At 37.0% G+C, this 26173-nt stretch overlaps 1 protein-coding gene across 2 annotated transcripts in view; it reads right to left on the bottom strand.

The window, feature by feature from the left end:
• The window catches only part of PPP3CA (protein phosphatase 3 catalytic subunit alpha), a 302760-nt gene that overhangs the window by 132772 nt on the left and 143815 nt on the right, over positions 1–26173 (bottom strand). For both annotated transcript variants that reach the window (XM_054591684.1, XM_054591685.1), the window contains exon 2: positions 11813–12013. In XM_054591684.1, coding sequence (XP_054447659.1) covers positions 11813–12013 — 201 coding nt within the window. The remainder of the gene's footprint in view (positions 1–11812; positions 12014–26173) is intronic.

Here is a 26173-nt window from a genome sequence, read left to right as displayed (position 1 = left end):
GGATGCTTCTCTCCTTGAATAAGAGGAGGGACCAACAAAGACTTTCACCTTGACTAAATTTTAAAGACAGGCTCGTCTGAGCCCACTTTTCATCACGGCCTCATCCTCTGCACTCTGCCTTCAGTCTGTCCAGTCCATTCGGAGCAAGAACCCTCCCACTCCTGATATCTGTTCTGCCTTCACTGGCCTGTCTTCAATAGGAGTCCCCCTACCCTTGCTGCCTCCTCTTAGTAATTTTCCATCCTGGATCCACATTGGATCCTTGCCTGCTTTTTGGCTATAAATTTCCACTTGTCCTGCTGTATACCAAACTGAGCTCAGTTCTCTACTGAAGTCTCTCTTCCCCTATTGAAACAGTTCAGCAATAAAATCTGTTTTTATCAGTTTTAACAGGTGCCTGGCTCTAGTTCTCTTTTTACCAGCATGTGGTCATAAGGATTATTAATAAACTTTATAAAAAATCATGACAATGCATGCATACATCATTTCATGTGACAAATGTTAATAAAATATCCACCCCAAGGCTGTCAAAATGCTACATGGTGAGGACGAATGGTGGGCAGAAGCAGACAACATGTCTGCCCCATGAATCTGACAGTCTAGTAAAGAAGAGAGACCTTAATACACAATGATCACACAAATAACAATATTATTACTATGTTAAATACTTTGAAGAAAAGGTACATGGAATATACTGGGATAGTCAGGGAAGGCTTCCCTGAAAAACTAATGAAGGGACATTTAAGCTGAAATCTGACTATTCAAGATTATTCAGTGTGTGTATAGGGGTAGGGGACATTCTAGAAAGGAAGAGCATGTGACAAGTCTCTTACTGAAAGGGAAAGTGACACATTAAAGGAACTATAAAAATGCCAGTGTAGATATGTCACATGAAAATAAAGAGGTATAATAAGGGAAACAGATATTGAATAAGATTGAAGCTATATATATCAGGAATAGAACATGTAAGACTTCCTAAACCATCTTAGAATTGGCAATTTCATGTTACGAACATTGTACATATATGCTCAGCAGAGTAACTATATCAGGATAAATGCCCAATTAATGAAAACTTTAAAAATACTTGAGCTCTGGCCAGCAGCTCAGTTGGTTAGAGCATTGTCTCGATACATCGAGGTTGTGGGTTCAATCCCAGTCAGGGCACAAGAATCAACCAATGAATGCATAAGTAAGTAGAACAGCATATTAATGTTTGGGTTTTTTTCTTCCCTCTCCTTTCTTCTCTTTCTCTCTAAAATTGATAAAAAAGTAAGTAAATAAAAATAATTCAAATTCCATTGTAATTAAAAAATTTGAATCATCTTAATGTAAAAATGTATGTTATTTGTTTTATGCATAAAGCAAATTCCATTTATCAGTGATTTTTGGCCCTAGGGTGGCCAATGGGAGAAAAAAAATCATGGCTATCCCCGTCACGTTTTTCCGATTTAAATGTCAGAGAGCATTCTCCAGTTCACATTAGTAGGGAAATGTAAAATCTAGATAACGTACATTTAGTAGTTGGTGGTCCCCATAAACTATTATTTAAAAAGTCAATCACCCAAATTTGAAATGAAAATTGTATTTACATTAGAATGGTACTCAACCGTCAAATATTAAGAGTTATCTTTATGTGGGACCCTCTTATATTTGATTATTTATAACTTTAAAAGAAATCTTAATAGCTTATGTTTCACAGATTTTTTTTTTCCATTCTTCTCTAAGTGGTATTCCGATATCATAAAAACTTTCCACAAAAACAAAATGCATTTTTCTTTAATTAAAATCAATACTCATTTGCAATTGAGAAAACATAAGTACTGGAGAGCTATAGGAAGAGGACCTGTCTGCTCCTTCTCTTACATCCGTAAGAGGAGAAATGTAATGTCTGCCATATTTTCCAAATTCATAGTTATAAGCTCTCTATGGTCCTAATCACCAAACAACAGAACAGAGCTAACAGTTGGAATATTAGCTACACAACACAATGACAAACACGGTTAGAGCAATGATAATAAAGCAGCCACCAATTCACTGGGCACTTACTCTAACTAAATGCTGTGGTTGCAGCATTTCACTTAGTCTGAGCAACAGACATGAGACTAACATCTCTTATCTTCAAAGATGAGGATACTGAGGTATAAAATGTGACATAACTTGCCCAGTGGTAAATAGCTAGGAAATTGCAAATCCAGAATGCTAATCTAGAGATCCATGATTTTTAAACCTGATACCAAGCACTACAAAGGGTGAAAATAAAGTTGGTGTTAAAACTGTCATTAGGAGATACACCTCAGGTGACCTGCACAGCATGGATTAAACCACATTTCCTTGTCTCACCTCTTCCCATGACATTCATTACCCCTCACCATCACCCCCTGCTCCCACCCCTTAAATTGGGTGAACCAGACGTTTGAGGATAAATCGGAAACCAGAGCGGGAAAAGAATCTATAAATTGGCTCACTGCCATGCCCTTACTAAACTAAGCTAACCTGTCACAAATAATTTTGAAAGAGCCTTAAAAAAAATCTCACATATTTTTAACACTTCCTTAATTCAAATTCTCAAGAGGTACGGATATTTTATATCAATAATGTAAACAATATACTTTCTAATTTTCACCTCGCTTTGATATATTATTAATAAGTATTATCAGCTTATCTTTTGAAGAAGGCAAAGAAAGCAGTAGTTAAGATTAAGCTAAGGTCCACCTTTGAAGGAGTTGGTCTTTAATGTTTAAAACATGAGGAAAAGAATTTCAAATGAATAACTTCTGTTTCATGTTTATGATTACCTGATAATCTCCTACTCACCACAGAGCATCCCAAGAGCCAATGAAATGTTATCATTTAAAAACTAAATGAAAAATATATGTAATTAGGATTTTAAAGAGGATGCTGAATATCTACAAATTTCTGTGAACTAAATTGAGTTCCCGAAATTGGAGCCTGATTTTTAAAGTCAATTTTTTTAAAAGAAAGAATCAGATTATGCTAATATAGACCAAAGCAAAGATGCATAGTTGAAAAAGGAAAGTAAGGTACAAAGGATCCTTTGTTTGAAGTGGAAACAAATGTCTTTGCAAGTCATTTCCAAAAAATATTCCCTTTTATAAGCAATAAAGGATGTAAGACTAATGGCAGTTTAAAGTACAAGTAGATGTATCAAATGCATACCACCAGATGGCATCTTAAATCAGATAGCACATTCAGAGATTATGAGAGTTAATAACTGCATTTCTGAAACAGAATCAAATCGTGAATTTCAAATAGATTTCTTAATATTAAAATCTGGTGCTAATCATAACATCCAGAGAACCCAACAATAATTTTGTTTTAAACATTACAACAAAAAAGAAAAAACCTGATAAAAAGGCACTGTAAATAAAGTGGTGATCTTGACATCGATTTTTATTTTTAAAAGTCATTACAGATGGAGCTGTGAGAGAAAGAGAAAATTCAGTTAAGAATTTTATGTTTTCTTCGTTTTTACCTACAATTTTCCTTCCCACTGATCCTAACTCACAGGGTTGCTTATTGTAAACATGATGAAAGACAGTTCAAAGAAGGCAGCATTAAGAAAAAAAGAAAGGAAGAAAAGCTTTTAGAAAAAAATAAAACAGGTCAAGTTTCCTTTCACCTACATGTATAACTCTCATGAAATTGCAGTTCAAAAGCCTCAGTGTCCAAACCTTAAATATCTTAAGGTATAGAATAAAACAATGCTACATCTAAAACTGGCTGATATGTAGATCACAATGCCAAATACAAACAGAAATTTTTTTTTCTATTTTTATTTTCAAATAGCACACAGCACATTATACACCAGAGTCAAAAACTAACCATATAATAGCAGGAACTGAAATCTTGCTCAGAATATTAAAATACAATGTTGTTTCATAGCAATCTCTGAAAAAGACTTGATTATTGCCTGGATATGAGGTTGGTCTGTTGTTGCTTTTTTTTCCCTCTCCCCATCATATAACCAGTAAAGTCCTATTTTTAGAAAATACCTTTTACTAGAAATGTTATTTTCATATGATGAAAGCAACTTAAGGGAGACTTGTTACCAGTTTGTAATTTATTCTTGGATCACAATTTACATACACATAAAGTATCTTATATATGTATCTTTTAGGGTTTAATATTAGGAAAAGAACTTTGGACTTTTTTGTGAGTTCCGCCCCCACAACAGATGGACCTAAGTCTCAAATCAGTACACAGACTCTCAGGTCGCTTCATGAAGCGATGGCCACTCAATGATACCGGTGGGAGCTGGACAGAATAGTAAGAGGAAGACAAGCTATTTGACCCCAAGACAAAAGCAAAGGCTTCTCGGAGGAAATGCATTTTAACAATTAAAAGAATGTATGCGTAAAGTCATTTAACTAATATTTTAAATAATACATTTATGCCAAGACAGGCATTTTAAACAGTGATACAGCTGCCTCAAAACTTATTATTTTTCCTTTACTAAACCACCAATTAAACCACAGATTCTTCCATGAAAACTGTTCTGACAAGTTCATGTACTTTATTTATCCAGTATCTCACATGTCCAAAATCTCCCACTTAAGACACAAGTCAACAAATAGCTATATTCAGGGAAAAAAGAGCAAAATAAAAAGATAACTGCCATGTAAATTAGTACACAGACACACAAATAGAAACACATGCATCCACACTCACATACACATATTATGTTTTAGAGGTTCCTAGATATTTCCTTTATGATATTATCATAATTTACTATAAGCAAATCAAGAGTTCATTTACACTAAAATTATTTTGACATAGGGAAATATCTATAAAACCATGAGATCCATGTCTTCAGATGTTAACATTTCATAGAAAATAGCATGAGGCAAACAAAAACCATCAGTCTAATATTGTTAAATGTTATGCTATATGATTACTCCCAGGTTTAATGATTTCATGGATCTGTGAAATTAACCCACAAATAAAATGCGAATAAACATGGTTGAACTGCCTGGGCTTTAAAACCAGTCCTGGCACTTTCTAGTTGGGTAACATTAGATAAGACACTCAATTTCACTGAGCTTCAGTTTCCTCATTTGTAAAATGGAGCTGATAACAGTACTTCCTTCACAGAGTTGTGTGAAAAACAAGAATTAAAAAGTACAGTGTTTATTTATAATAGTGACTAGTAAAAAATAAGAACCTAACAAATGTTAGCCTTAAAGCAAAAATAACTCATTTATTTGTCCACCAAAAAGCTATTTTAGAAAATTACCACCCACTGTCATTACAGTTTCACTTACAAAAAGAAAGCATTCTCAGTGAAATGGAAAAATAAATCATCTCACTCTGGACTAAGGAAAACCTTGTTATAGACCAGTACCACTCTATGACCAGTGTTGGGGAATGTCCATTAAAGACCATAAACATAACTGGCTTACAGGTGAATAAAATCAATGGAGTCTGAAATGATTAGGGACACTTGAATGAGAAAATAAGCATGAGATGAAATTGGAAGCACGGATGTAACCTGGGCAAAGTAAAGTGCATCTACATTTGTCCTCTAACGTTCCCAAGAAGGATACCCTTTCCTTAGCTGGAAGCATTGCAGTATTGTTTGAAATACTACTTCTCTTAAAGCTACAGCAGTATTGATTACAATATATTTCAATCTTCTCCAAACCATGATATTATTACTGCAAGGGATACCTTTAAGTTTTTAATAATAGTTGGGAATTTTTATCTTCCTACGAAAATGACAGGCATTGCCTTACCAACGGTGCTTAGACACATCACTACAGTATTTGTGAAAAGTACTGTTTCATGGCACACTGAAAAGAACAGGGTACACTGTGTCTTAAAGCAATACATCTGTTCCTGTGATTTTAATGTAATTCTTATAACTGTCAAGTGTTTCCTCTGGGTGGTGGTAGATGTTTAGTGGTGTCAGACTATTACGGACTTGTACACTCACACAGGCGCTCAATTATTGTGGGAGTCTCTCTGAGACTCCCTTTCCCCATTTGTAAGATGGGTTTCCTATGACCAACCTTGCAAAACCAGAGTAGTAGACAGTTTAGGGAAAAGGATTTTGACTCTCACATAGTGACTTTTTGTAATAATAATAAGACGAAGACGAAGACGAAGACGAAGAAGAAGAAGTAGTAGTAGTAGTAGTAGTAGTAGTAGTAGTAGTAGTAGTAGTAGTAATCAGGGGCCCAAATTAAGGGAAATAAGGACATCAAAATAACGTGCTGCTACCACTGGCTGGGACTAACGTGTCCTGACAGCAAGCAGTGGGCTGGGTACCAAAATAGGCCTCTGGCTGCAGGGTAGGCCATGAAGATTTGGCCACTGAAATCGCAAGTGGGCAAAATGCCCCAGAAGTAATATTTTATCCCCATATAAACTAAGGCCACATTGCTTTGATAGTGACAAACGATAGTATGAGGAGAATAAACAGTGACCTTTTAGGTCTCAAAAGATACTGGATTCTTATCCCCACTTAGCTCTCCCCAGAGTAAAGGCATGGGGAATTCTCCTAATTGACGTCAGCTGCTGTAAGGGAAGGAATGCCATGACCTTAAACTTGGCCACTGGTCCACTCTCACATCCAGGAACAAAGCCAGAGGGTTCTCCTGGCAACTGCCTGACATGCTAAATGGCAGACGCAGCCACTGAGGGAATCCTTTGCTGCCCGAGGGACAAATACCCCACTGCAGGAAACAGACAAACTGGAGAGATTAGCAGTTTGCCCAGCAGATGCAGGCCTATCCCTTCAGCCCAGAGGTTTTTGTATTCAAAAACCTCAGTTCCTGACCTGCCTTTGCTTTATAAATGAGGGAAATGCTTCGCAGCTAAGTCAAAGGGAAAACAGGATAATATGAGAACTTCCAAAAGCGATGTAGTAAACCGGCTCACAGCGTACACCATCCTACCATATTCCAGAACTCTTTAACCGGATAGACATTCATTAACCAGATGTTTTAAGTGTCATTTTTAAAAGGCCCTGTAATCAAAATCAGATCCAAGCCTCCTACACTGCCAAAGTCATCATCGTCGTCTGTTCCCCTGAACAAATATGAGAGGTACCTCATCTACCCCTCTCCCTCTCCCTTTCCTTCCCACTCCCCGCTTCCCATCTCACCCACCATGCTATTCTAGCCACAAACGTGATTATGTAGCTCCTCTGCTCAAAGACCCCTCTGGGACTCCCCGGTGCCTGCAGAACCGAATCCAGATGTTTAAGTGCTGCCTATGAGAGAGACTAGTATCAGACCCTGACCATCCAAGTTCAGTCCCACCCCCATGCCCAACCGGCATAGCCTCAGAGACCTGGAGAAGCTGCAAACCTCCAGGAGCACCCTTTCCACTTTACAAAAGATACAGAGTCTTTCATAGGCTGTTGTCTCTGCCCAGAATATCCTTCTCTAGGTTTTCACTGTATTATAAAATTTTACTTGTCACACATGATCCCATTCAAATATCATGTAATCTGTCAAGACTCTGGTGGCTTCCCTGCCTTCCTTTTTCTGAGTTGCCATACGAGTTTGTAGGTGCCTCCATTATAGTTCTTAACAAGTTAATACAGTAATTATCTGTATACATGTCTGACTCCCCAACTAGACCTGAAGTATTCTAGTCAGCGACTGTATCTCATGTGTTTTATCACTCACAGTCCCCATCCTTCCAAAAGAGTGCTCAAATCCAGATGCCAGACAGGTACAGTCCCAGCTGTTCGACAGTTTAACTCAAAGATGGAATGCAATAATCAATGGGCAGACTGTCATGGAAACTAGAACCAGTTAGAAGATAGAAAATCCTTTTGGTTTTAAATTAACTATATACAATTCAATACTTCTTAATTAGCTTGAATAAATTGAGGTCACATCCTTCGATTTAATCAACAGTTTGAAGCACATGTCTTTGGGCAAATAGCTGTTTGAGTTTTCCTAATACATTATTGCGCTCTCAGAGAGCAGAAACCAAGTCTCATTTGCCTATGTATAACCTACAGCACCTGCACCAGGAAAATTAAAGTTTGTTAAATTGAATTCCCAAAATGAGTTGTGTCTCAGTTTGGGCTGCTAGAACTAAAACCATAACCTAGGTAGCTTAAACCACAAACATTTCTACAGCTATGGAGGCTAGAAATTCCAAGGTCAAGGTGCTGGCGTACTTGGTATTTGGTGAGGACTCTATTCCGGGATTGCAGATGGCCATCTTCTTGTTGTGTCCTCCCTTGGAGGAGAGAGAGAAGGCTCTCATCTCTTCCTCTAAGGGCACTAATCCCATCACGGGGCCTCCCCCCTCATGACCTCATCTAAACCCAATTACCATACCTCCCAAAGGCCCCATCACTAAATAACACCACATTGAGGACTACGGCTTCAACACAGGAATAATGGGGGACACAAACATTCAGTCCATAGCGAGTTGCCATACTGATATTTCACCACATTTTTTAATGTTCCATTTGCATATTTGCAAGGAAACAAAGACAATTCAACTCAATTTTCAGAAAACAGTCAAGCAGGGAAAATACTTTCCTTCACAAAATGCCTCCAACACAGAAACACAAACTTCAGGCAACTTAGTTTAGAGGAAAAAAAAGCAGATTGTGCCTCCTACTCCCTCATTTTGATTGGGACCCATAGCTAATCCTCATCTCTATTCACAGGGAGATAATTACAGTTTATCTAATTCTCTGCTCCAGGAAGGCAAGGTACACAGATCTTTATCTCCTCCAGAGGAACATTCCTAGAGAGCCAGGTGGAGACAGGCAGCTTTCTGGTCTTTCTGTCTTCTCCAAAATAAAACATACTGAATTTTAAGGGGAAAAAATCCTAAATGAACATAAACCTTTCACTACTTTATAAGCACTTGAGGGGAGGCGGGGGAGACGAGGGCAGCTTTGTACATTTAAACATTAAAGAAATGTTATAATGAATGAAATAATGTCCAGATTTCAAATAACTACAACACTAATTTCCAGCTTTTCTTAAAATGAAGGCAAAACATACACAGATGTTAGCATAACTTCTCTTTAAACACTTTGACAGTAAAACATTTTTATTAATAAAAACTAGGAGGCGAGGAGTAAAGGGAGAGCTGAGAGTGGCATCTGTGTAAAATTATAAAATATTTGTCATTTGTTTCATTTGAGTTTACATATCTACTACATTTAAAAGTTGAATTCCACTTTTTACCCAGAGCCACTCATCTTGCCATTTTTAGGAATCTAACATATGCAGGTGAGAGACAATTTCTAATATCACACGAAAAACTCCATATGGTCAGGCTTCAGGCATTTCCTTCCTGCATTCAAAGTACTTGCTTCTTTCCCCTTAATTTTTTTTCCCCACAGATCCTCACTGGTAGCTGTATTATTTCTCCTCTTCTCTCCTCCTCTTCTACTTTCTTCTCTTTCCTCCTTTTCCTTTTCTAAATTGTTTCTTAAGTTCTCCATCTTCCTAAGTGTGGATTTCTGAACTACATCAATAATACTCTACCCTGAAGATTTTTAAATGTAAACTATGCCTTTTAATTGGAGTCTAGTATCAATAATAAAGTACAACTTTACAGATTCAGTTACCCAAACAACAAATATTCTTAACTTATAAATAAATACTTCACTGTTGGTTCAGCTGTATAGATAAAAGAAAATCTTGGAACACAATCATATATCCTAAAATTTTATCAATAAATTATACAAAGTATCTTTATATACAAAGAGATTATAATTTTCTCCGAACAATGCACCCTTCTTTTATTGGGCAATCCTCCATGTTTCAGCTTTTGCTCAGAAACTCTTGGTTGGTATACTAAACTATGAATTTAGCTTTCTGGTAAATTAGACGCAAAAGGTTTTTTTTTTTTTCCTTTCTATTAAAGTGTTAAAATATATTGTCCCTTTCCCCTCTCTCTCTGTCACTATTATTTCACTTCCTTATACTCCCCAAAAGAGAGTGAAAAAGACGACTGCAGCAGGACCCAGGGGAGGCTCCTCAGAGCTACCTACATTGTGAAACACAGACACTCCTCTGTAGAAGGGTGTTTCCTGCTTGGGTTATATTTCTCTAGCGCTACAGATTCTGTGATGTCTCTATCTCCACAGCTGCTTTTGTCACTAGCTAAAAAACTATGGTTTTTTCCCTCCCCCAGGGAAAGTACACATAATGGAGTCCTGATTTCCAAAGCCTCTCAAACTTTGCCAGACTATCCACTGGGATCTCACTAGAAAGATCCAGGTGTGATCTTTACTGAATATGAGGGTACTTCATTTATGGACTTCAGAAAGGTTTTTCATTAAAAATCACACATCATGTGAAATGGAGAAAAAATAAACTCATGATAAAATATCAAGCCATTCATTCTTAAAAACAAAATAAGCTTACTGATAAAGATACTATTTAATGCTTATAGTTTACCATGAATTTGTAAGTAGAATTTATAGTCAGTTTTAAAGTAATTTTTAGGGGCTGGCAGATTTCAAACTAGTATTTAGTTACTAAAAAAATTAGTATGTTAGTGCCTAAAGAAATAAAGCATATTCACTGTGTTTTGTCCTCATATTTTCAAAATGTCAATGATTTGGAGATAGTAATGCGTGACTCCACTTTAACACATGGAAAAGGGGTTCCTAGTGATAACCACTGGTCCAACACTAAATCAACACGACTGAAGCCAATTTCTCCTGCTGCCTAACTAAAAACACATTTATTATTTTTCTGAAAGACAAGAAAAATAGCATGGCCAGCCAAAAATAAAATGTAAATAAGTTTAGTTAGGAAGGTCTAGGTAAATGATGTCTAGGAAGGTCTGGTCTGATATTCAGGAGAACTTATCTTTTTCTTAACAGTCACACATTCAAATGTACATTTGGAGGCAAATAATATAAGTAATGAAGATCTGGAAGGAACGAGCAATCAATAATATAAAAAAATATTTTTAAATGCCCCTTTTGTTTTGAAAAGCGTAATTTTCTATCTCTAAATATGTTTCCCTTTTCCAGAATGATGACAACTAAGAAAAATAATTGTTCTATAGCTTCTCTAGAAATGAAAACTCGCACATTTACCAACTCAAAGGGTAGATCAAAAGCTCTAATATTTGACCCTCTATATCCAAGATTTAATTATTATAGTCTAAGAGAGGTTACACCTAGCCAAAATATTCATCTTCCAATTAGAGGTAACAGAACAGGAGCAGTTAAAAATTGAAGACACAATTTCTAGACAAATAATATTACAAAAGGAGAGAAATTTGGTCTTTCTAAACTTCAGTGGTTGTCAACTTTAATGTGCGTCAGAATCACCTAGAGCACTTGATAAAACAGATGGCTGGGACTCACTCAGGACAAATTGATCTGGCAGTTCTGGGGTAGGGCCTGAGAATTTACACTTTAACAAGGTTCCAGGTGGTGGTGATGGTGATGATGATGATGATGCTGCTGCTGCTGCTAGTCTAGGAATGACACTTTGAGAACCAATGCGTTAACATATTTAACTTACTCCATCACTTGGAAGCCTGAGTATAATTTGTCTAATCGTTCTAAATATATATCTTGTGTTTTTGTGCCAGTTAGTTTTAGTGATAAATAATACCACTTCTTAATTAAAGTATTACTTTGGAATATCTTCCTCACCTCTAATTTGCACACCATTTTTAGAGCATCATAAAATGATATTTAATACATGAAAATAAAAATATGTTTATGTATCAGATCTTTAGTTCTTAATGAACAGATTGGAGAGTTAAAACAGTAAGATGACTACACTACTTAAAGACAAAGTACAGATACAAGTGGGCAGTCTTTGTCCTTAGGACCTACCTGTGACTGGTGCATCTATATCCAGCAAATTTTTTTCCTGTCGAAGAATTGAAGCTCCCTCTGTTATTATTCTCAATGCAACACTCTCTTCCAGCCTGCCTTCCTTCATAAGATGTGCCTTTAAGATATCCACTCGAGGTTTCCCATCATTATCAAACACTTCTTTTGCTGTAAGCCGGTGACTTGGAGGAAATGGGACAGCTGAAAGAGAAAAAGTCAGAATCATACATTAGCCAAAACTCAACAACGAAAGATTCAATAACAAGCACCAAATATCTATCCTAATCATTAACCACCTATCAGAGTACTTTTAAATGTTCTCACATTAAAATGATCAAGAGCTCTCAAGAATTAAAGACTTCTTTGATTCAAGATGTAACATAACTGCATGAAAGGAAGTTTGCAGTTATTTCTTGCGTTGTGAAAATGCCAGTTGAGTTAATAGCAAACAAGGATATTTGCTTCTGTCAGGCAATAATCGATTCAGCAAAAGAAATCTCTCCTAAAGATCCAACCATAACCAACTTGGGTGAACACATTTCTCCAATAGAAAGCAGGCTCCTCTACTGGGATTAGGAAACGTGAGACCAGATCTGCCCCTTCACCTAAAGTCGCATCTCTGAGTAAAAGGATGGCTTCACTGTTTAAGGGGAGTACAGGAATCTATGAGCAAAAAGGTAAAAACACACAGAATATTGAACAAGAAGTCAATATTTTTGTGGTTATATACTGAAGGAACATCTTGAATGGTGAGGGGACAGTATGATGTCAGAAAGGAAGCACAGGTATTTAGGAATACGGTACAATGACAAACCACTTACTGCTTAGACTTGGAACCAGCCATTCTCCCTTCCACAGCCCCCAGGCCTTCTCAACAGTAAGACGTTTTCCTACAGCCACTGTCATTCTTCACATCTGTAAACACATTCCTTCACTCACTCAGCTGAAGGATGTTCAATAAACAACTACAATGAGCCAGGACCCCAGGTCCATGGGCAGAGATGGTATCATGCATGTAAAATTTCTCATAAATGGCAAATAGGCCCCTTCAGTGAGGGAAATGCATTATTTCTGTTTCACACGAAGGTTCATTTTTGGACAATTCATATCTACTAGAAACATGTGGAAGGAGCATAAACACATTTCATGTAATTTTCATCTGCCATAAGCATTATGCCATATGCATAAGAACATCTCCTAATGATGGTCCCTCTCTGTAAAAGGACACGTGATATTCAAGGAATAAACCTGCCCTCAAACAAGCAAGAATTATGGTAGATGCAGGCCAAGAAATTTTGCGTAATCTGATAACACAGATTAGTTATGCAAGAGAAATTTTAACTACATAAGAGGAAAGAAAAATCAGGAAATGACCCTGTGCTAATGAATGCAGGTCTGATTTTCCTAACAACCCCCCAAGCATGTCTGTTTAACTGTCCTGCCAAAATGAAGTGGCAGGGGCGCACTCAGTGCACCAGCGTGCGACTTTTGTGGGCAAATGAACCTGGGTGCAAGTCTTGGCTCTGCTCACTCACCGGTTGTATAACCCTGAGCAAGTTAAGTATCTTCCTATGGCTTCCGTTAGCTTACCTGTAAAGTGGGGATTATATCTATCTGAAGACTGTTGTAATAACTAAAGTAAATAGTAATAGTAGTAGCTAACATTTATAGAGTGTTTATTTTATGCCAGGCAATGTTTGGGTAATAAAGTCAGGCAGAACAGTAAAGCTGTAAAAGGAGTAAGGCCTATGCCCATGTGTTTATATATAACCTTATTTAGTCCTTATAACATTACTGTGGGAGACAAATCAAGATGCTTAAAAATATGAAGCATCTTGCCCAAGATAATCACTTAGAGACTTATATGTAGACCCACTGCGTGTAGCCCTTAGCGGGTCTGATGCCAATATTAACTGTTAACAACTACAAGGCTCTGCTTCCCAGAAAGTACTTAAGACAGTGCTTAAAAAAATAATAATGATGATGAGCAAATCACATTTTAGAATTGAAATTCTAACAAATACTGTGCAGTGCTTCTTATAAAGACCACATTCATTTTCAAAAATTATTTTAGTGACTGATAGAAAAGATGTAATACAAATGCATGATGTAAAATTAAAGGAAAATATGTATAATGCCAAAGTATAGTGTAAAATAAGAAAAAGAAAATTTAAGAATTAGACAAAGAAAAGAAAAAAGAGGAAATCTGGTCATTAGATTTGAGGCATTTGGAGATTTTGTTCATTTTGTTTCTTTGCCTTCTCCCTTTTTCTTGCCTAACACTTATTTTGTTAAGAAATAACAAACATTTCGATGGCCACAGTTTTTATTTAGGTCTCCATGTATGGTTTGAAATTACCTGGTGACTCCTCAAAATTCCCCAAATAGAGGATGAGGGCTGGACAAGGGAAAACTTCAAAAGGACACATGGGGTTAAGATAAGAGTTGATTTTTTTTTTTTTTGAGTGACTTCCCAAGATATGAGTTGGACAACTGTGAAGGTTTAAGTGACTGTGCAAAACTGTCAGGCAAGAACTTTAAGAGCATCGAAGGGAAGGAAGGAGTCTGATTTACTGTCAGGCTGATAAAAAGCAGTGGGTCTCTGCCATGCACTAGCCGGCCTTACTAAACGAAGACAGCCCAAAGGATTAAACCTGAAATAGCACAAGCATTTAAGAAAGTAAGAGGCCAAAGGAGAGCATCCCAGAGAGGTATCACCTTCATGACTTAGACTTTCTCTAAGTCCCTAGACTCTCTCCAAGGCTAAGATCACTGCAATAACAGATGCTCCCCCCTTCACAGAAGATTTCTTACCTTCCAGTAATTGCTCATGCTAAGGTAATTGGCTAAGACAAAGCCACCTGCTCTGAGATACTGGAGCTGGTTCCAAATAAACAGTAGCAAGAAGAGACAAAAAAAGGCCAATCAGAAGCTCTGTTCCCAAAAGGATGATAGGAACACTGATGAGATGGGGCCCTTTACCAGTTAAACAGATGGCAAGGCCTGCAGGAACCCAAGATGAACAGCAAGGATGCCAAAAACTGAACACAGAGATACTATCAGCCAGAGAGAACTTTTGTGGCACAAAAATAAGAGTGAGTTAATATTTGTGTATTTGTGCACCCTTTGGCTTCATAAAGAAAATATCAGCCTTACAAAGGTCACATTTATTTGCTTTCCCTGTTCACCTGGAGTCCTACATGCAGACCTACGCCAGATACTGAGCAAAAACTACTTAGACCAAAGAATCCAATGTGCTTAGTAAACATTTCTTTTATTAATTTGTTGTAAAAGTGGCTATGCGTGATACAATAAAATTGGATTTCCCCTCCCCTCCTTTGCTTTTGAGTATTAGCAGTTGCTTTCATTAATATATGAGCAGGCCAGAACTAGAAGTAACTGTAGATATTTGGGCTGACCCTTTTTAAAACAATTCTCTTATAATTACTTATTAAGTGCAGAATAAGGTGTTATCATAGACTTCTTAACAGCATTCTAAGAATAGAAACCCTCTCAACTTTCTCCATGATTCCCACCTGATATCACATCCCCTCTCAAATACCACGGCAAAGTAACTAAAATTTGGGACATGTAAGTCCGTGGCTGACCCCTAATACAAACCACCACAGAAGGTTTTGAAAGATAAACATTATACTGGACTAGAATCGTGTTTCCATGTCACTGACTATGGAAATCTGGTAGAGATTGATTTCCAATAAATATATGATATGATGTTGCTTCTTTTCTATTTATTGTTGCCACCAGAGTTCATCTACGTGATACAGGGATAGTTTACTAGCTGGGAACCAAAATCATGTGCATCCAATAAAGACATCAATATAACAATTACTGAAGTTGTCAATTAGTCATTCACCAGTAGAAAAGCACATTCCAAGTCAAAGCCTGTAGCAGAGTATCCCTAGTCCTCAATTCTGGCTGACTACAGGGACCACACCTCAGAGAGAGCTGAGGGGAAGGGTCTCCTACAATCTGGGCTGGTCAGTTTTACACAAGCACTGCCTCCGTTAGCCATCAGTGACCTGCTCTCCCTCTGGATATCTGAGATTTCTGTTCCTCAAATCTAAGCCAGTTTAGGCACTACTGAGGGGATTCCTATTATTTGATAGGGAACGACCAAGAATCATTGCCACAGTGGTGCTTTCACTGGAAGGAAAGCGAGGACACCTGCAGCCTGACCTCTCCCTGAAGTAGCTGTCATAAATGCCAGCAAGAAAGAATCACAACTTAAGAGGACATTTAGCTTAGAGACTTTTTTAAACCTTTGTTTTGCTTTAAAACAATTTTTTTCATCAAAGTGACATCTGAAAACTCAAGTATATCCAAACAAAAAAAGAACCAAAAGCAGCTTGCTTGTCTCTCTCCTCTTCTAGGAGGGCTTACAAAGTCTTGGGGTTTTCTGCAACAAAATTAGAAAACCCCCAATTTAGACTGACTCCTTACCCACTCACATTAAAGAGGAAATTTAAGTCCAGAGAGAGGATAAATGAACTATTCAAGGTCAAATGATTAGTCAGTGGCAAAATCAACACTAAACTTCAGGTCTCCTGCTTCGTATTGCAGAACTGTACTCTCTAGATTCACTCTGTCCAATACAGAACTGACTAAGGCATGTTTCACGAACGGTTGCTGAACACTTGAAAAGTGGCTAGTCTTAACTGAGATGGGCTTCAAGTCTACAATATGCACTAAATTCAGAATACTTCATACAAGTAAAACAGATGTAAATATCTCATTAAATAGTTTATATTGATTACACATTGAAATAATAAGACGTGGAAGATAGTGGTCTAAATAAAGCTTATTACTAAAATTAATTCCAGCTATTCCTCTTTACTTTTTAAATAGAGCCACTAGAACTTTTAAAATTGCATAAATGACTTGTATTAGATTATTGTTGGAGAGTGGCATATCCTTCTCAACAAGTAAATGAGAATAGGGTGAATGGAAATTACATTCTTTCTCTTTTCTTGCAGCTCTCGTTCCTATAAAACTTCAAACTACTTCAAAACTGGCCGCACACTGGTATTGCTATTAAAAACAAATGATCCCCAGGCCCATCCTCTAGCAGGGCTGTCCCGCCTTTTGGCGTCTCTGAGACACACCAGAAGAAAAGTTGTCTTGGGCCACACAATAAATACAATGCAACCATAATCACACATAAAAAAATCTCGTAATGTTTTAAGTAAATTTACAATTTTGTGTTGGGCTACATTCATAGCCATCCCGGGCTGCATGCGGCACACGGGCCTCAGGTCAGACACCTCGGCAGAGCTCCTGCTTTGATTTGTCTAGCAGTAGCATGTTTTCAAAGAAACCCAGGGTGTACTAATGTGAAGACCAGATTGAGATTCACTGACCTATATCATTAAGTGGAAGCTTACAAAACACTAGGTGGTTACATATGATGTCTTATAGAATTGTATACCTGAAACCTATATAATTTTATTAACCAATACAACCCCAATAACTTCAGTAAGTAGAAAAAAAACACCAGGTGATTTAATTCCACCACCACCGTCCCCCCCAACATGCTCCACAATGCCAATCAACCACAGCAAATGTAATGACTTTGCAAGCCCAGGCACGTTTATTTCATCTCTCTCTGTAATCCAGACGTATACAGGAACAGCTCCTGTCCCGTATTTCATGCAGCCAATGTCTGCATCAGGGCTGTCTAAGATACTTATGTCAGCACATGTTAAGAGAACAGCTTAAGGATATCACATGTCAGACACAACTTTAAACACATTCTGGTCTTAGGTCCACAGATGGATTGTCTATTCACTCCTGGACATTTGTGTACATCACTAACCATGATTCTAATCAAACCATATCAATTAATCAATCGATCAGTCAATCATCAAGTACCTACTAAGCACTGTATTCCCTGCCAGGCAGAGAGAAGGGCCAGGAGAAGTGAGCAATAGAGAACAAATATAAGCATACCAGGCTCTGAAGAGCTTACCACGTGGAATAATTATTAATTTTTGCTTGAGATTGCTCGGAGAGTGTTAAACTGCAAAACCAAGGAAAAAAAATTAAAGAAAATGAGAGACAATATAAACAGTAAGGAAAAAAAAGTGTCTTTGTCTACCCTAAGGATATTTGTCCTCCTAGAAAACTCTCAGGAGCAGCTGCACATTTCTTTGGTCTAAAATAAATACTAAATATCTAATTTTTCACATGACTCCAGAATATAAGGTTCTGTTTTAAGGTAATTAAAAACAATTATAAGATACAATATTCCAGCTAAAATATATAAAAATAGTTCCATTAACAGTCATTAAAATATGTGAAATATGATCCTGCTTCTGAATAAAGAATGAAGGATCTACAAAATGAAGCAGTAGTGACAACAATAAATTTTATTTGGATTCAAATACTGAACAAGTATATTGACTTATGTTCTTTCATCAGTACAGGAATATATGTTTATCCATTCGCGTGTCTATATGCAAAGGTAGAGGAACCATTTTGTGTAGGAAAAGAAAGCTTAAAAACTAACTACACCTACCCTCCAAGAAAAAATATAGAAGCTTATTTATTAGGGTCCTATTTGTGCTACTCCTCTAGACACTCGTCACTTGTTTGTCTGAAAATCTCTGGCTTTCATTATAGACATTAATGACAGTCAAATTAAAATATGCTTGTCCATCTCAAGTGTGGTTAAATATTAATCTTGCAAAGAAAAACATCTGGTCCCACTTAACCAAAAAAAAAAAAAAAAAAATTCTGCACATCAAGTCTATAAATAAAACTCTAATTTATTAATTAACTGGTGGGTTTTTTTTTTCCTACCTCTATGATGATGACCTACCTCATCCATTCTTAGCAGAAACCTCTTTACTAGTCCCTCTCTGAATACCACCATGCAACTCCTGAGCCTTTAAATTATTAGACATAATATGTATACTGATCATTTCATTAATAAAAAAATACCTCATTTGGTTGTTCTGAAATTTATAGGCAAATATAACGCAATTGTATTTCATGTAACACATCAAAGGTATTAATAAAAGGGCACTATGTTACTCCAAGCATTTATTAAACACTGAAAGGAAAAGAAATCAACAGAGACAAGAGGGAAGGAGGGGGGGGCGGGGAAGAGGAAGGGAAGGGGAAAGTCAAGGAACATATAGCAAGGACTCATGGACAAAACCAAAGGGGAATAGCTGAGGGAGGGAAGGAGGGAGGGGGCAAGGGAAAGTGGTGGGGGGGAGGCAGAGACAAATGTATTTGAAAAAATAAATTAAAATAAAATAAAAAAAATTAAATTAATATTCACAGTAAAAAAAAAATAAGTGATCTTTTTTCCCTCTGACTTACAGAATGCATATTATACAATATATTTGGAATGTAAATCTAAAATGTGCTACAAACAATTCTTTAATAAAGCTCAGAAAGTAATTAAAAAAATACTGCTCTAACTACAAGGGATTAATAAATAATTAGTGAAAATGAGTACCTTAATAGTACAATCAGAAAGTCTTTTATTATCTACATTTCATTTAAATATGCTAATTGTTCTAGAGCTACTCCTTATCCCTCACAGATACAGCTTTTCTCATTCTCTGGCCACTGTGCATTCAGTCTATAAACTCAAGGACAGAGGAATGAGTTGACAGTCCACAATCCCCTCCACACGCGGTCTTGGGTGGTTCTATCACAAAACTACTTGGAAGTTTTCATATTTTGGTTACTTCATTTAATTACTAGAAACATTGCTAATGTCTTATATAATGAATTATATAAGTGAACATAAAATATTATTTGAGGAAAGTTTTAAGAGTTTCAATAGTTCAGCATTACTAAAAAGCGTATATAAAAATCTTTTTTTGTTGTTAAAATATAAAAGTTAAATGCACAAGTCCAGCAATTAACGTAGGGGCCGTGTCAATTATTTTATACATGTACATAATAAAAACAAAGTTATATTTACTGATTTTGATATATAATACTGAATGTTTAGATTAAACTAAGAATTTTAATGAAATATTAAATGTTTAACTTAGATATTAAAAAATTTTAAATATATATTAAAAGTGTGTTGTTTTATAAGAGTCTCCTCTATAGTTTTATTTTTTTCAATTAAAAAATGGGATAGTCAGCCATATTCAGTTACATTAGTATGTACCTCATCTATCTTGGATCTTAGTACTAGACAAGTGATTAAAGCAGTATTTTCAGCAAATGGTATTTATAGTAATCTCTAGAAGAGCTAACTTACAATAATGCATAAAATTCTACTCACTGGGAGGAATTTAAACTGAGAGTTTATTTATTTATTTATTTATTTATTGCCTTGAATATATTATTTTTTCCTGGAAAAATGTCACAGAAACAGATTAAAATCAGGAAGCAAATAGGAAACTTTAAGACAAGTTGAATTTCTTTCCCAAGAGAGCAGGTCCCTTTGAACATGATAATTATTCCTTAGAAACGAAGAGTGTCCAGGGATGCTAAATCTTCCTTTAACCCAAGGCACACTTCACCACTCAGGAATCCTCAGCTCAATGGCCTAAGACATGAAATAAAAGCAAGGACTTTACCTATTCTGGAGTTGAACTATTTGATTAGAAATTCTTTAGTAAATATAAACTTTAGAAATCTCTGAATTAAAATAGCATGGCTACAACTTGTATGTGCCTTCTTAGTCTTCAATCCTAAACTTGTAAATTGATATGAAAAAAATCAATATATGCCCACACAGAACTCTTTCCTTTCAAACTCATCACTCAGCTCTAGAGCCCACACATTTCTATGCCCTCATGCCCACCCACGTTCCCTATGCCCTGTGGTTAAAACACCGACAGGCATCAGAATTTTTTTTAAATGAATAAACTTTCTTTTTTTCAAAAGGTTTTGATGAAATGGCAAGTCTATGTCCCAAATGACATCAAATAATATAAATCCTAAGTGGCAATTTAAGAATGTTACTATGTTACCACATCTGCACATAAATACTATTTGTTTAAAAACTGATAAATCTAACATACAGCTGGATATCTGTGCCACGGTAAAGCAAAGATCAAAACATTTCACCACAGAGTCACTCTCCCAGAAGTCAAGGCAGAAACTAAATTCCCAGGATTTCATTTATTACATTTCCCCCCTTAGTTTCCAGGTTTGCATTTAAGTCCTCCGGCCTTGGCTCAGTGCTCTCCCCAGAGGCTCCATAGTGAAACATCAGGTTCCCTGGGCCTCTCCATGTTTCATGAATGCTTACACTGTTTGCTTCACTCTGATAACCAGATCTCTAGTCCACCATGTTTAAGAACAATCCACTCAGATGAATAATACAGAAACACACTGGAGAGGTCCCAGGGCTTTCCACCTTAAATACAAACTCCCCAAAACATAGTCTTCACACATTTATTGAAAAGTTAGAAGACTTCAGTGAATACCACCTACCATTGTATCCTCTCAAGCTTCATTTTTCATTTGTTTCATTTATCTTTAAAATGTACATCAATTTTAATTTTAAATCAAATGTGAATGTCTTAATCTATCAAGTAGAAAATGGCTAATTTCATAATAAAGCTGTAACACACTACATTTGCTTCCTCAATAAAGAGCAACCCTTAAGAGAGACTTTCTGCTCTGATATAGGGCATATTTGTGCATAAAAGAAATTCTGAAGTAACTAGGGGAACAGATTGCTGGGATTATAGTGTCAATTGCAAATTTACAGGTAATACCAAATATCACTCTTTAAATGAACTAATCACTTACCGCTATCCAAACACATCAGAATAATTAAGTAGAATGATTAACAATCAAGTTCTATTAGTGTCTAGTCCAAAGCCCTGGCATTTGACAGATATTTAACCCACCTATTTTTGAATGAGTTAAAAAATAAACTTTCTCTTTGTTCACTAGGAATTTGAGCGGTATTAAACGTAGTTTAAGAAGAGAGAATTTAGAGGCTTCTGGCCAAGATGGAGGCCTAAGGAGATACGTTTCACTTCCTCGCACAATGAAAAGAAGGATGACAACCAATTTAAAAATAAAAAATAACCAGAACTGACAGAAAATCAAACTGTATGGAAGTCCAACAACCGAGGAGTTAAAGAAGAAACATTCATCCAGACCAGTAGGAGAGGTAAAGATGGGCAGCCGGGGTGGAGAGGACACATGGCAAGGTGGCAGCTGGCAGACTGGACTGGTGAGGCAGTGGCTAGTAGACCAGGCGGTCCCGCATTTGAGTGCATAAACCAGGAGGAACAACTGGGGAGGGAGACAGACCATGCAGCCCAGGGTTCTAGAGAGGGAAAAGAAAGCTTCAAAACATCTGGCTGTAAAAACCTGTGGGGGTTGCAGCACGGGGAGAGACTCCTGGTCGCACAGGAGAGTCTGCTGGAGCATCCCACAGGATCCTAGAACCTACATAAGCCCACCCACCCAGGAATCAGCACCATGAGGGCCCAATTCGCTTCTGGGAAGTGACTGAAAGCAGGGCGAGAGCCAAGCAAACAGTATGGTTCCCTCTCTGGTCCCTCCCCCACATACAGCACCACAACATAGTCAAGTGCCTGCCCCACCCTAACAAATACCTAAGGCTCTGCCCCTTACAATATAACAGGTGTGTTGAGACAAAGATATATGGCTGAAATGAAAGGACAGATCAAAACTCCAGAGAAAGAACTTAGCGATGAGGGGATGGCCAACCTATCAGGTTTAGAGTTTAATAAACCACAGGTAATCAGGATTACCAGTAAAGGAAAAAGTAAAGAAATAAGTGAATGCTATACAAAGTGAAATACAGAAAAATATACAGGGAACCAAGAGTCAAAGAATAGAAACCAGGATTCAAATTAATGATTTGGAACAAAAGGAAGAAATAAACATTCAACCAGAACAGAATGAAGAAACAAGAATTCAAAAAAAATTAGAAGAGGGTGAGGAACCTCTGGAACAACTTTAAATGTTCCAGCATCTGAATCATAGGAGTGCCAGAAGGAGAAGAGGAAGAGCAGGAAATTGAAAACTTATTTGAAAAAATGATGAAAGAGAACTGCCCCAATCTGGCAAAGGAAATAGACATACAAGTCAAGGAGCTCCAACAATCCCAAAGAAGTTGGGCCCAAGGAAGAACACACCAAGGGACATCATAAGTAAGTTACCTAAGATTAAAGACAAGAGAGAATCTTAAAAAGCAGCAAGAGAAAAGGAGACAGTTACCTACAGAGGAGTTCCCATAAGACTATCAGCTGATTTCTCAAAAGAAACCTTACAGGCAACAAGGGGCTGGAAAGAAGTATTCAAAGTCATGCAAGCCAAGACCTACATCCAAGATTATTCTATCCAGCAAAGCTATTATTTAGACTGGAAGGGCAGATAAAGTGCTTCCCAGATAAGGTAAAGTTAAAGGAGTTCATCATCATGAAGCCCTTATTATATGAAATGTTAAAGGGACTTATCTAAGAAAAAGGAGATCAAAACTATGAACAGTAAAACAACAAACTCACAGCTATCAACAACAGAACCTAAAAAAAGAAAAAAGCAAAAACAAAAACAAACTAAGCAAACACCAAGAAGAAGAACAGAATCACAGAAATGGAGATCACATGGAGGGATATCGGCAGGGAGAATGGGGGAAAAGGTACAGGGATTATGAAACATAATTGGGAGGTGCAAAATAGACAGGGGGACATTAAGTATAGTATAGTATATGACAAGCAGAAGCCAAAGAAATTATAAATATGACTCATGGCCATGAACTAAGCCAGTGGTGGGACGGGGAGATGCTGGAAGGGGGATACAGAGCAGAGGGGGACAAAGAGGAGAAAAAAATGGGGCAACTGTAATAGCATAATCATTAAAATGTACTTTAAAAAAAAGGAGAATTTAAAAAATGGCCTTGTTCAGATCTTCAAGTATATAATTATAAAAAGGATAGTCAATAGCCCAAATAACTACTTAACTGACACCTTCATTTAATAAACATCTCTTTTATAGTACTCATTTACAGAAGAGAGGCCATGGATGCCAGATGGTGGAGTTGGAGCTAGAGGCTCATCCCCAATATGAAATACATAGAATGGTCCAAAGTGAGCAACAGAAAACAGAAAAGGGAAGGGTAAAAAAATCCACTAAAAAAGTCTGAAGTACTAAATACTTTAATCCCATATGTGAATAGAGGATCATCAATAAAATGTGTTATTTATGATTTAAAATTGACCAAATAATGATAAAACTAATATTAGAATAATGCTTTGGTACTTTTAGCTCATCAAGTGTTATCCCAGGGAATTTCAGAAACAGTTCAAATATTTCCTTTAAAAAGAACCAGGAAGACAAACAATCCAATTAAAAAATGGGCAAAAGACCTGAACAGACACTTTTTCAAGGAGAACATAAACAGGGACCAGAGATATATGAAAGGATGCTCAGCATCATTAGGCATCAGAGAAATGCAAATTAAAACCACAATGAGAGATACCACTTCACACTGGTCAGAATGGCCATCATAAACAAATCAACAAACAACAAGTGCTGGCGAGATTGTGGAGAAAGGGGAACCCTAGTACATTGCTGGTAGGAATGCAGACTGGTGAAGTCACTGTGGAAAACAGTTTGGAATTTCCTCAAAAAACTAAAAATGGAACTTCCTCTTGACCCAGCAATTCTACTGCTCGGATTATACCCTAGGAATCCCAGAAAACCAATTCAAAAGAACCTATGCATCCCAATGTTCATAGCAGCACAATTTACAATAGCCAAGTGCTGGAAGCAACTTAAGTGCCCATCAGTAAATGAGTGGATCAAAACACTGTGGTATATTTACACAATGGCATACTACACAGCAGAAAGAAAGAAAGAGCTACTACCCTTTGCAACGCCATGGATGAAACTGGAGAGCATTATGCTATGTGAAATAAGCCAGGGGGCGAAAGACAAATACCGTATGATCTCACCTATAAGTGGAACCTAATCAACAGAACAAATAAGCAAGGAAAATATAACCAGCAACATTGAAAGAAAAAAAGAAACCGACAGTAATGAGAGGGAAGGAAGGATGGGGTAAAGAGGAAAAGAAGGGGAAGGGTATAAAAGACCCATGGACAAAGCCAAAGTGGGGAGGATTGAGGGGGGCAGGTGGGGGTGGGTGGGGCAGGGGAAAGTGGTGGTGGGAAAATGGAGACAAACGTATTTGAACAATAAAAACGTTTTTAAAAAAATTATTACACTCATGTTATAACCTACCAACTACACTCAAGCAGACCTTACTTCTCTCAGACACTGTATATCTAAATATAAAAGATTTTTTTTTCTTAAAGGAACATTTTTTTTCTAGTTTGTAGAGTACTATTAGTATGTTTATTGTATGCTTCAATAAAAAAGACATTTTGTTAGACTAACACTTTCTCAGCATCCCTAAGTGTCAGAAGTAATTCAGGAGGAGAAAGAATGCCTCTCCCCTCTTTTTAGTACCTGCTTAATGATTATCACTACCAGTTAGAGAAAATTCAAATCTTACCAGTAAACACAAATGAAAAATGTAGTGTGAAATGCAGCTGCCAAGGATAGCTAAAAACTAGGTTATCTAACTCACAGTAAAAACATATCAGATGACAAACGGAACAACATAAATACCATTATATATGACTTTGGGTTATGGTTCTTCAAAACATCCAAAAGGCTTTAGTTCCATAAATTTGTCCCTGTCCAAGTTAAAGATACTCACTTAGGCATGATGGTGAGTCACTTAGGCAGCACTGTGAGTGCTTTTCTTAAAGTTACAAGTGCAGAGTTCACAACTGGCAGACTAGAATATAGCATTTCTTTATTACTACAACATTTAAAATGATCCCTTGCTATAAATCCCCACTCAAAAAATAATCATAATTAAATGTAGAATCATGGGTTAATACAAATATAAGATATAAGATACAACAGATGAAAAGTAATGCACGTGCACACAAATCAAATGGTGTATATTACTCCAGCAATGGACTTGTGTGAGTGTGTGTGTTTAAGTCCAACAATGGAGAGGGGGTGGGGGGAGGGGGGGAGAGAGAGAGAGAGAGAGTGTTTAAGTCCCTTGATACATAAAAATGCTCTACTTATTCAGAGTTCTGGTCCCCATCATCCTCACCAACCACAGTGCAACCACTCACCCAGAGGTAATAAAAAAAATTGAGCAGGGGTGAGAACACACCACAAAATCGACACCCCCTATTTCACAGGAAAGAAATGGAGTCATTCTTAATAAGCTACGGAGAAAAGGATGATGGCATAGTTGAGCATTTGTTTATATAGTCCCATATTTCACAATAATCCTAGGGGTTATCCGGGCATATTCATGGTGCCATGATGGTATATATTCCACATTTCATA

The sequence above is a fragment of the Pteronotus mesoamericanus genome, unplaced genomic scaffold (assembly GCF_021234165.1).
Source record: "Pteronotus mesoamericanus isolate MK-2021 breed Mesoamerican mustached bat unplaced genomic scaffold, CSHL_Meso_final scaffold_232, whole genome shotgun sequence".
NCBI classification, from domain to species: domain Eukaryota; kingdom Metazoa; phylum Chordata; class Mammalia; order Chiroptera; family Mormoopidae; genus Pteronotus; species Pteronotus mesoamericanus.
This window is presented reverse-complemented; position numbering and strand designations above follow the sequence as displayed.